Source organism: Psittacula echo, assembly GCF_963264785.1.
Source record: "Psittacula echo genome assembly, chromosome: Z".
NCBI lineage: Eukaryota > Metazoa > Chordata > Aves > Psittaciformes > Psittacidae > Psittacula > Psittacula echo.
In genome coordinates this window covers 9,753,516-9,766,209 of record NC_137742.1, presented here as the reverse complement: position 1 = coordinate 9,766,209, position 12,694 = coordinate 9,753,516, and the positions used below count along the sequence as shown (strand labels likewise).

At 40.1% G+C, this 12,694-nt stretch overlaps 1 protein-coding gene across 14 annotated transcripts in view; it reads right to left on the bottom strand.

Annotated features, from left to right (window-relative positions):
* Positions 1-763: 763 nt before the first annotated feature.
* CELF4 (CUGBP Elav-like family member 4) overlaps positions 764-12,694 on the bottom strand; it is a gene marked incomplete at both ends in the record, with an annotated part of 693,842 nt that continues 681,911 nt past the window's right edge. For all 14 annotated transcript variants that reach the window (XM_080637032.1, XM_080637040.1, XM_080637033.1 and 11 more), the window contains one exon: positions 764-891. In XM_080637032.1, the coding sequence (XP_080493158.1) occupies positions 764-891 (128 nt within the window). The remainder of the gene's footprint in view (positions 892-12,694) is intronic.

Below are 12,694 nucleotides of genomic sequence, written 5' to 3'. Positions count from 1 at the left end.
TTTCCAGTAATACAAAGTACATGAGTCTAACAATAAGACCCTTGTTCGGATTTGTCTAGGTCCTCACTCAAGCAAATCTTCCTTGCCTTTGCTTGGGTTTTATCTAGACACCAAAGTTAATGCTAACTGAGGAACAAGTGAGCATGGATCCTTCTATTTATTTCTTGGTCTTGGGAAGAAAGAAATTAGGGGTTATTTAGTTGTCAGGGAGACATATTTACATAAAGTTATTATGCTGGGATGAAATTGGATACAGACTATACCGCATGAAGAATGAGGAATGCTTTGAAACGTTTGCAACACAGAGCTGTTGAGACAGACACTGTCCCAGACCAGTCACCTGGGATTAAACTGTAGCTCAGTCCCGTCTCTTAATTGCAGATTTTCTTCAGCCACCAGAAATGCTGTCTTTGGCTGAGCGAGCGGAATCAAGACAGCTTTTGGCTCTCCTCTAGTGACCAGGAAGACTTTCTAGAGATGTAGGATGCCCCTGGGGTGAGGAACTTGGCTCATCCCTTGTTAAGCATCCTTCCACCTCTTTCTCTAAAGAGGCGCACGCACAAATGGTTCCTGGTTTATGTGTGCATGCGTATTTGTGGAGTGTGGCTCTAGCCAGAGGCCTAAGTGGAAAAGGTAGAAGCTAGAAAGTCACAGAGTTTTTTGAGGGTCTACAACACAAAGAGAGGCTACAACCATAGCTGACACCTCTTCCCCATGCAGTTACCTGTGCTAGTGCTTTGTATCCAGTGGTTCCCACAACTCTTCAGTAGGGACGGTTAGCATCCTTTGGCCTCTTCAGCTGCACCTTCAGCCTCTTCATGCCAATTTGGAAGCCATTCATAGCCTGGATAGCAGCTTGGGCACTGGCAGGATTGTCAAAACTCACAAAACCTGTTGAAACATGAGGCAAGGCAGGGGGCTTAATGATCTGAAGGGAGCCAAGGCAAGTACATGCAACGACCACTGAGAATGAACATGGGGAAGGGGTGAGGGTGGTGGGAGGGAGGGATTAAGCAGGGAGGAGGGTGGGCAGGAGAGTGAGGAGAGGATGGTTGTCAATGGGGGACAAAAGGTAGGAGGGGTTGTTACAGATCAGGGTCCCAGGACGTAGTGCTGGTCTGAGTGCCATTTGGACACAAGATTATGTGAAGCGCAAGGATCCAAATGTTGGTGCCACAGTACCAGAACACACAAGATTTGGGTCACATTTGAGCTGGGGTGTCAGCAGATACGATGCATGGTCTCAAGGAGAGTCTTGTTCTTTTTCCCTCCATCATGACTGGGGTAAATCTCTATACCCTCCTTCACTCACCAGCATAACCCTTCCTTTGCCTTCCAATACTCACTATGAGGGGAATCTGATACACCTACTGCTACATCTTTATTATAGCAATATAAGTAAAATGTGAATTTAATAAGTTCTCCATTATGGTGTTCATTGGCATGAATAGTTTGATTGTTGGCCATTTAAGCAATATGAGGAGCTTTATTAACTGGCAATTTCTGCAGACTTTATGTTGACTCTGCAGTTGAGAAAGATGAACACTGCTGCTTTCCTAGCATGGTTTCCATGAGTAGTTTCATATCCTGCCAGCAAATCATCCAATCAGCCATGGAGAGCACCCAGCAGTAGAAACATATAGTGACTGAATATTGTACCTACAGGCCACCTGAAATGACATTCTTTGTCTCAATGGAAGTCTTGCTTTCTCGAGATCAGAAGACTCAAGATAGGTCAGGACTACACAGGATGCAATGCATGCAATGCACACAGCTTTGGGAAGGGTGTTTGGTTTGTTCCTTTTTTTTTTGTTTTGTTTTCTTTTTCTTTTTTCTTTTTTTTTTTTTTTTTTTTTTTTTTTTTTTTTTTTTTTTGTCCCCTATGTTAGCTCCAGAAAAAGGCCTTATTTGGTCAGACTTTATATAACTTTAGCTGGAGTGACCATGGGTCTGAGATATTAGTGAGGCAGGGAAACATCATATTGTATAAGAATTGCCTCTTCTACCATTGCCAGAAATGTCCCTGTGTGCCAACAGTATTTCTGAGCACAAACCCTGGTAAGACTAGCCTAGACCAGCCTGTGCTCCAGACAAAGCCATCTGTTTTCCCACCCCTGCAAAGCTCTGGCGGCACAAATCAACCCTAGGAACCCAGTGTGTCTCAACAGACAGACTGAAATGAAGAGACAGTTTGAGAGCCCTTCACAAAGCTAATGCTGAGCATTTGCTGCCAGGTATACACCTGCTCCAGATAACCAGGCATGGCTTACAGCCTTGGGCTGTACTGCAAATGCATTCAGCAGCACCTCCTCCAGCACCTCCTCCATGGTCTAGTTCCTCCTAGTCTCACAGATGACACAGGGTAGCTTCTATTTGCAAAAGGAAGACACTCACTCTTGCATTAAACCTGTACTCCTTGCTTTGGCTAATAGCATAAGTTTATGAGAAATCATAAAACTTATGGTCCTAGCCTCAAAGTGAGACAAAGAGTTTTACTGAGTATGGCAAATGTGGCTTTAAAAAGGAGGCCCGTGGAATAAACAGGCATCCCTCTTTGTCCTCTCCTTGAAGCCAAGGCTCCAAATAATTGGCTGTCCATGCAGCTTTCCTGCCAGCCACCTGGATGAGGAGGTACCAACAACACTGCAGCTTGAAGACGTGAGCAAAAGTGTTGCTCAAGCCTCACAGCAGTCATCAATCTCCAGACAGAAAACTGGAGAGTTATTGTGAGTAATGAGCTGTAGTATTATTCAATGGCAACGGATCTGCTTTTGCAATCACTTTTTAGCCAGTAAGCACCTGGTAATGTTCCCAGTGTACAACTGACTAGCCGAATAATCTACTAGTCAACAAGGTCCTATGACTTGATCTCAGCAAAGGAATAAACTAAACACCTCCTGATTTCACTTGAGTTGATTCAGTCTTTAAATACTGCTGGAAGCATCCTTGTAAATGTTTTACTTGAATTTAAAATTGAAATTTGCTGTCTAGCTACCCCACATCTCTCAATATAGGATGTCATGAAAAACAGTTCTTTTTAAAAACACCTCTGGATTGCTAATGCTCCTGTCCAAGACCTATCAGCTACATCTATGGAAGTAAACTAAAACTGTGCCAGGGAAGTTCAGATAAACTGGAAACAAACCATCTGTATGACTGAATTTTTAAAAAGGTCCTTGCCATAGTTTTGGCTTGTGCCTAACTATAAACAATTCCTGGACAAAGTCTGACAATTAGCACAAAACAGAGCCTGCTTTCGGTAGTTAGCTTGGATGTGGCCATCATATTCTGGAAAGTGAGAGAATTTAATAGTTTGGGTGTGGGCTATTCTGTGCCAGCTGGCCCCAATGCTAGGGGAAAGTGCCAGGTATGTTTACTTTACTAATATATACACAGCTACCAAATATCAAAGCTGAGTTGGCTGCAGTTTATATCACGTCTATAGGGAACCTAGCTTGTCTGGGAACTTTGATTTCTACTCTTTGATTTCTACAGGTCCTGTTGCAAGGCACCTCCTATTGACTGAATGTGCACATCTAGAATGTGTCTACACATGCTTCCATTTGTGAGCAAGTCATCTTGGGATCCTAACATAATGAATGTAGGTCTAGCCAACATAGTCAGTGGACATGAAGTAGCCAAGCAGCTGCTCTATGTTTCATGACACACCCTCTCTGAAATATTCTGAAATAGTGAATGACATTTTACACGTTTTAAAAGACAAAGTGAATCCAGACTTTTCATACCAGCTCACCTTTTGTGCAGGTACAAGGAAGAAGTTAGTGGCACTACTGGGGTAGTGTTTGGATGCGATGATCTGAAAGGTCTTTTCCAACCTACTTGATTCTATGGTTCTATGATTTCTTCCTTTTTCAGAACACTCCTAGATGTGCCTAAATGAATCAAGTTCCATTGGCTGTGTAGCAGGGACCAGTGTTGACTGTAATGAAAGCTGGCATCTAGCTTAAATCTATTGTGGGACTTGTTTCTGTAGTTGGGAGTGATGTCCCAAGGTAGTAATATGCTGTTAACTGACTAATGCCGAGGTGAGTCAGTCCTCAAAATGATGTTAATTGCTGAATCAAACTCCCAATGCATGCAAACCCCACCAGAAATGCTGCCAAGTATGATAAAATCCACTTTTGCTGAGACCGGACATTTAGTTGGGTCATGAGCCCTGGTGCTGGTATGCTGGTACAGTTGTACCTTTGCAAGAACCTTGCTTTATATGAGCTCACAAAGTTAAAATAGTTTTTATCATCACTTTGCTTTCGAGATAGAATTCTAAGGCCATTTCCTTACACTGTGCAAAGCTGTAAATAATACAGCATTTTAACAAATGGGACTAATAAGAGAGATCAGAAGTGCATTTGCTCACTATATTTCATTTGGACCAGATAATGAAGCTGGGAGTTGTACTCTGATGTTATTGGTATTAGTTACCTATGGATTAGGACCACATTCGGATTGTTATTTTTTTTCTCCATAGTTGTCCTGATATCCACTGCTATAATATAAAAATCTCCACTGGCTAGCTGCTGAGGTTTGGGGGGCTGGGTTGAGAGGGCAAATGCCAATAATTGTGCATCTTTCTTGTGAGCATGTCCTAGGGACAGAGCAGCTAATTCCTGTGTCTTCATTTCACGGTTTTAGTTTCAAGAGGCTTGACATGCTCAGATGTTGTTGGTGCATTTGGCTCTCCCCATTTTCCTGTTATTTATGTGCAGCTCTATTTCATATTGTTGAAGGTATTTGGATGGACTCCAAAAAGAAGAAAAGCTATGCCTTGTTCTGAGAGTTGGGATGTCACAGTAATAAGGGATAGGCAGATAGGCAGACAGACAAGCTGTGCTGGCAATATAATATTCCCTTTTCTTTACAGATCATATACTTACTGGTATATTATATGTCTTTGTTGTTGTGATATGCACTATTGACTGTTAACCATCTTTGTTTCTCCATGTCAAAATCAGCAGTGCTAATGGTGCTATGCCTGTTTAAACACGTATGACAAGGAACAGAATGCATGTAGTGGGAAGATAGCTTGAATACTTGCTTTCTGAATGGCTTTAATGTCTGAGTCCATGAGTACAGGGCTGAAAGCATGTTGATAGTACTACAGTTACTCAAGAAATTGTCTGCATTTTGAACACTGCCGCTGCATTGTTATCTACCTCTTGAAGGACAAAGGGAAAGGGAGAGGTTAAAAAGCTTGTAGCTGTTCCTCTGCATCAGTTAATTAATAATCAGAGAAATATATGTTCTGGTCTGAAGATGGTTGGTAGGAGGACAGGATTTTGTGATAAATCTATTTTATGGGGGGGATGTTGTGTTTTTTTTTCTCTCCACCCTGGGATTGTGTAAAAAGGCTGTTCTAATAAATGATTTATCAGAGCAGCAAAGAATGAAGAAATCTGCTAGGACTGCAGCTCTGGGTATCTGAACTTCCTGATCCTGCAAAGCATTTTCCAGAAAGCTACTGACATTGGAGTCCATGGCATCTCCTGGCCTGTCCTTTTCCTGCATGACTGTGTAAATGATTAGTGAGCAGAAATTGGGGTAGCATCTTGGAAGGCGCTTTCACCCCCTTTCTTACACAGGAAGTCTTGGTAATGGAGCATGTAGGCCCTTCTCATGACAACAGCATGATTAACAATGGGTTTATAGAATCAAAGTAAAGTGTAACTAGGTAACTGATATTACTCAAGGGCTGTTTTTCTGTTTTTAATCAGCTGAGATGATAAAGGAGGGAATTAGCAATCTATCTCAGAGTGAATTTGAAGCCTGTTTTGCAACTGTAAACTTTCCATTCACGGTAAGTAGTGTCTCTGCATGGCCATGAATTAGTTTGTGTACTAAGTGCAGTCCTGAATGAGCACATCGTTAAGTTCCCATGGATCCTTAATCGGTCCTTCTGAGTTTGCTGTTTCTGTTTGCATGCAGCAAGGAGAATTAGCGGTTAATGTGCAAAACAGCCTTTTGATGATCTGCTACCAGGTTAGCAGATGTTAACATGTTAACATGTTGCCTCTCTTCAGCAGAAGCTTTCCTCTAGATGAATTCTCTAAATCTAAAGTCAAGACCACAGTGGATGGCAGGTCCAGATGCAAGCTTCTGTTCCAGAGTCCTGAACTGGGGGGCAGACGATCCTACAGCAGGTCTACTCATGTAGCTAGGCTGGTCTCAGGCAATGGAAAGGAAAAGAGGAACCTCGAAGAAGCATTTAACTTGTTTTAAAACTAAGAAGAATTTTTTGATTCATGTTCCAGATACTTGCTGCGTACATGTTCCAGATACTTGTTTCAGGTACTGCCACCTCAGAGAAGCACTTTGAAAGAGATTGCAACAGAAACAAATCAGTGCCTACTAGCTTTTTTCAGGCCAGAGATATATTTTCTGATTCTGTCAGTGTATTTGCCTGAATGCTAAGAGGGATATTTCTTGGCACTTCTTGCTCCTCCAGTTACCAAAGTCACTAAGGAGAAGGTCTCATTCTTCTGAATTTTTCCTTCTTGTCATTCAACCCATGCTCATTTCACTAGAGGCAAATGAGAATAACAGAAAAGCAGGGATCTTCCTGTCAGCCTGTGGAAGGCAAATTCCCTTGTGGTAAAAAAGAAGAAATGTCATGCACAAGGACTGGGTACTAGCACAGGAGAAGTCCATGCCTCTTGCTTCCCTTGCATTTGAAGTGCTGCTACTCGGGACATAAGAGAGGACTTCAAACAGACTGCTGAGATGGACTAAGCTGCAGAAAGCACTGGAAATTGGTTATACCTGAGGCTCCACTTCTTTCCTTCCCCAAAACATTTAAGTTAGTAATTAAGTAATTAGTTATTAATATAATTAGTTACTAATATAACTGTCCCTTTAGTGGATTCCTTCCTTGCTTTTGCTGCTAACTGTGAAAGGTGAGATCTAGGAAAATCAGGGAGGTATTTGCTGCTGAGAGAGCAATGGGAAGGTGTTCAAATTCAGAAATCTCCTCTGCTCCCACCTTTATCCCTCCATCAGAACCTGGCCACCTACCCCTCAGCACTGCCTTGCTACTTCAGTCATTTTATTCCAAAAACTGCTCATTTCTTTTACTCCATGGTTTGGGTTTATTTTAGTTTTATCAAAGAATGAAGGTTTTCTTTTAATTGCCTTCAAGGTCTTTACTGTGCTATGTTCTTTACATGATGTACTAGCTGCTGTCTTGCAATTTTCTAGTGCTGTAAAGAATTTCAGGATACAATCTGTATGTAAGTAGCTCTATAATGTATGTGTGCATTGGAAGGTATTATTATTGTAAGGTGATTTATGGGTACTGCAATACTCAATAAAGTAGCATGTCTGCAGACCTACGGCATAGCACTTCAGCTGTTTTCCAGTGTCTAATAGTGTTGTATGACTTTTTGGAATATTTAACTTCCCACTGCCGTTTAATCATGACCAGGCGAGATCAACCTATCCAGTTCATCCATCCATCCATCCATCCATCCATCCATCCATCCATCCATCCATCCATCCATCCATCAACCCATCCATCTATCCATCCACCCTTTTTTTTTAATGTATGAACAGTCAGTAACTGGTAACTATGCTAAACAACTATTAGTAAATATTTTACATCTGTGGGATGAGATAATTGGAACCTTAGACTACTCAAAGGATTGGTTCAGAAATTTACTGAACCAGTAATGTTCATTTTAGAAATTTATGGAATATTAGAAAACCCTCAAAGTATTCCATAAAAAAAATTATTAATTTTTAAGGATGTAAACTAAATGACCTGGTAAACTTATTTAATCTTTCATAGACCTAAGTAAAACTATGAAAATTTTGATGTGAGACGATATGGCAAAGAATTGAAAGGTGTACAATTAATCCAGTCATTGTGGTTCATGGAAAATAACATCTATCAAATCAAACTGATTGCATGAAATTGCAAGTTTGGTTAATAAAGTAGTTTTTTGTAGAGTATACTTAAACTTTTCTGTAGTATTTGAACCTTTCTTTATAGAAAATGAAAGCAGCCCACACCAAATTTCTTAAAAATTGGATAATAGATCATAAAAAATTTGAAAACTGTGGCTTATAATATTGACAAATTTCTAGTAGGCTCCTCCAGGAGCATGCTGAAAGCTCTGCACTATTCGGTTTCTCTAACATTACTCAGAATACATCAGAAGTAATTATAGGTAAAATTTGCCAATCATACAAAAATGATGGAGAAGTAAATTACAACAGGAATAAGTCATGTTGACCTGTGTCACTGTGGAGGATGGACTCAGCATTCATTTTAATCCAATCAAATGCAAAATAAAGTATGCACAGAAGAAATCAAGTAAGTCACTCATAAGAAGGGGAAATCTTCACTAGAAAACAGTGCTTCTAAGAAGAACATGGGTGCCAGGATAAGAGCCAAATGTGAGCTCTCAGGATTATGCTGAAATATTCAGCACAGCTTTGGGATGAAGGCAGTCTGTGGGGAATATTCTCTATAAGTAGGAAGGTGATGTTACCTCTGAGTATGGCTCAGGAAAAATCCCTAGTGGAATTCTGAATTTAGTTCTGGTGGTTTTAAGAATTATTCAGAGCTATAAGAATAATTCTAGATTTGAAAAAGTAAAGAGTTTCTCAACAAGAATTTTAAACAATCTTCTGACTGTATTCCATATACTAGAAATGATTTCTAATAGAACATGTTATTTTTTTTTTAATATAGAAAAAAAAAAGGACTTGGTAATTTCTTCTGTATGGAAGCAGACGCTTGACAAATTTAAAATGGAAATAAGACACTGAGTCTGCATTTTTTAAATAGTGAAGGTAATTAACTATTTTGGAACACCTTGTTTAGCAGTAGGGGTGGAGCACCTATCAAATGAAATCTTGATTAAGAGATTTTCTAAAAGGGATGCTATGACTCAAGCAGAAGGTTTGAACCTGTCACATGAGCTGAGGTATCTGGCATATGTTATTTCAGAGTTCAGTCCAAAAGATCAAAATGGTCCTTTCTGATCCTGTATATCTGTCTGTCTATTGTTCATTTCATATTTCAGATATTTAGAAAATCAATTCTTGCCTACTAATCTGGCATGGACTCTAGTAACAGTCATGATAGAGGTGACAATTGATGTTAATGCCTTATAATAAATGGCCCCAAAGTGTGGGCTACAGACCACTGAGACAGCTGACTTGTACTCGTTCTTCATCTTGCTTCCAGCTGAGAGAAACTGAACAGATGGGAAGGGGAGATTAAATGAAGAATGAAAGTAGATGGCATGATTAACTTTCTCTAAAGGTCAGAACACCCAGTGCAGAAGGTAGCTTGATATACACTAGCATCTTCCTTATGTCACCTTCCCATCTTCCCATGCATCAAACTGCTTCTATAGGTTAAGGCAGGGTGAGCTAGAATGTGCAGAGAAGTGGTCCCTGTTATTGTGCACTGTCAGTTGGAAGTTTTCCAGATAGAGCCTCAAACAAGCAGTATCTTCTCTGAAAAAGGTTGAAGGCTGTAAATGCTGACCCTGAATATGGTGGTTCAAGCCAAGAAGGACTTCTCTTCCTGTGGGTGTTGTCTTTTACAATCTGTTTTGTTGTTTTTTTTTTTTTTTTTGGGGGGGGGGTGGTGGCGTTGGGATTTTTTTGTTGTTGTTGTTTTGGTTTTGGTGTTTTTTGTTTGTTTCTTTGTTTGTTTGTTTTTACACAGAAATAACCGTCATGACTCACATTGAAAGTACAAGACTGAGAGTCAAAATTCGGCTAGAATTTTGACAGTTTAAATTACTGTATGGTCAGATCTAAGGTTTTGATTCACGTGTACATCTGGAAACAGGGCTGCTGATCAACAACAGCTTTTTCTAAAAAGACATAAAAACAGAAAAAGTCTGATATAGAAAACTACAGCAGATTTCTCATCCTAAGAATGGAGCTAACACTAAAACCTCATCTTTTTTCCTTTAAACAGGGCTTGTTTAAAGGATGAGCAACTATTTGTCTGACTCTGTGGACTGTGGCTCTACCTGTTCTGCTAAGTAGGAGTTTAAGTAAGTCATCCACTGAATAAATCTACTAAGTGAAGGACTCAGGTTTCAGCCATTCTTTGGAAAACCCATGAATCAAATATTGGACCAACATACTGTGCTGTGGACAAGAAGCATTGTGGTTCTTCTAAGGAGAGCATAATGTTCCAACATAGATAATGGTGATGGTCTTCCTTACAAGGAACAAACTAGCCAGTGAGGAATTACTCATAGATAAAAGAATAGCATTTGGTCTTCTTTGAATGATGATTAGAACTGAAGCGATTTCCTACCTGCTTTCAGAAATGGAAGGAGCTCTTCTTAACTTGCTTTTTGAGCCTTCCTTGTAAATATTTGGGATCATCATGGGTCAATCTAAGGTTTATGGGAAAAGTACATGGCTGGAAAAAGCAGATGAGTTTTTGATGAGACACGTCCATATCTTTGCCAGTGTAAAACCAGAAGCAAAGATTGAGCTTAGTGTGTTTTTTTCACACAAGTTAGGAGTGGGATTTAAGTAAGTGCTCTGTTAAGGATGTACTGCTAAATCAAGATGAAGATAATTTTTACATTGTTTTTGTTGAGCTGTATAATATAAATAAAATGAAAATAACTACTGAAGCTCCCACCAGCCATGTCATAATCCATTTCTTATCTTAATATCTTTACTCCCAGGTTCCCTCTTGAATAACACTCCTTGTTATTTGTGGCTTCTTGAAAGACGCCATGTATGAATACTTCAACTACAGAAATGTCTGGTTGTCCTTCTTGGTCTATAAGAGACAAGCATCATAAAAGGTGACCTTCTTTTTCATAATATTTTATAGTGGGGAAGCAAATCCCTTCCTCGGCTGATCAAGGAATAAACAAGCAAAGCAGCCACAACCCTCCCCAAGGAAACTAATAGTGAAGATGCTCTGTGAATTATACTGTTAACTAGTGGCTATTTTTTGTCTGTTCTTTCATGTCCTGGGAAGTCTTTGAAATAGATCCATTCTAGGTGTAGCAAAGTACAGAATCTCCCCACTTTGCTCCTAATGATCATTGCTTAGATGGATGCCTAACTACTTCTCTCTTTCATGTTGTGGTACAACTGATACCTCATTATGGGTAGGTTTAGGCAACCCGATAGATATAGAAAGACTTGAAGCTTCTCTTGTGGGACAGTCTGGAAGTTCCTGTTCAGAAGCCAGAAATAGTGATGAATAGTTTTTGGCCATGTTTTACAAGCCAATGCTTAACTTTCTATAAAGGCTACTGTATGAAAACCAGCTAACAAAACTAAATGTGAAAGAAACTTCTCATACATAGTGAGTCATTGGGAAAGAAGAAGAGAAAATCTTCTATCTATTCCAGGAGGTTGTGAACTGACACTGAACTATGCCAGGCACCAAAAAAGGAGAAAGAAAAGAGTTAGACAAATGCTTTTTAAGCTGGAAGGTAACACACTGTTCCAGATCTAACCAGTTGTTACATCTGTGGTCCTTTCAGCGTGAATGTTTTCAGCTACCCACAATAGACAGGGAAATGGTTAGCCAGCTTCTTCTGTTATCAATATCAATGGGAATGAAACACCTTCATATTACAGTGTGGGTGTTGATAAATTCCTGTGGGTCTGCCAGCAGAGCAGTCAAAAGCATGTCCTAAATCCTTCAAAAATGTATTTTGAATCCTAGAGATCTCCATAAACTTCTGCAGTCCCTCAGAAGAGTTATGTTTAGTATGTGGGACTTGAGTCTTATCACAGATTGACTAAATCCTGATCAATTTCTGGCTTCTGGACCCCCTGTTCAATGACCTGTCTGAACTCTTGATCCACCCTTGGGTGGGAGGAGGGAAAATTAACTTCCGGTTTAGTTGCTGAAATACAGCAGAGTAGGAATATTGCTGGAAAAAAACGTTTATGAAAATGCCTTTGATTAGAAAAACTGAAGACCTGAGAAAGGCAGGGACAGAGTTCTTAATTTGAAGAGGTGGGGTGAAAATATGAGTTGCCTGCAAAAAAGTGGCTCTTGCATTGATTCTCAAAATCAACTAGCAAAAATTCTTTTCTCATAAGCATTTTCAAAAGCCCAATAACATAATAATGTTCCTGGAGCCTGTTCAGCCGTGACAGGAGATCCACAATGACCAAGGTAAATACTTTAGAATTTCTGGAAAACCTTCTAGACAAGGAATTTAAAGGGTCATTAGAGATCTATCTTCACAAGAATCATATAATTTCACCTTTAAATTGTCAGAACTCAACCAGACTTGCAGGTCATGTTGCCAAAAAGGGAGGAAACTTCTTGTCTGTGAAGTAGCCAAAGACAGCAGCAGCCCTTGTATGTCAGAGGCACTGCCTGCCTTTTATAATAATGAACATGCCTGGCTAAATATTTGGGCATTGGAGGTCAGCTGGTGAAAGGGTCATAGTCCTACTGTCTCTAGGTTTTCACTGGCTTACATCACTGAGGATGTCATTAGCGATGTGCACTGGCCTGCAAGGAAGACCAACAGCATCCTGAGCTCTATTAACAAGAGCACAGCCAATTAGTGAAGTGACTACCGTTTTCTACTCAGCACTCATTAGACCACACCTGGACATCTAGTTTTATATATCCTACAAAGAGTTGTGGTCAATGGCTCAATGTCCAGCTGGAGACCAGTAATGAGTGGTGTCCCTCAGGGATCGGTGTTGGGAC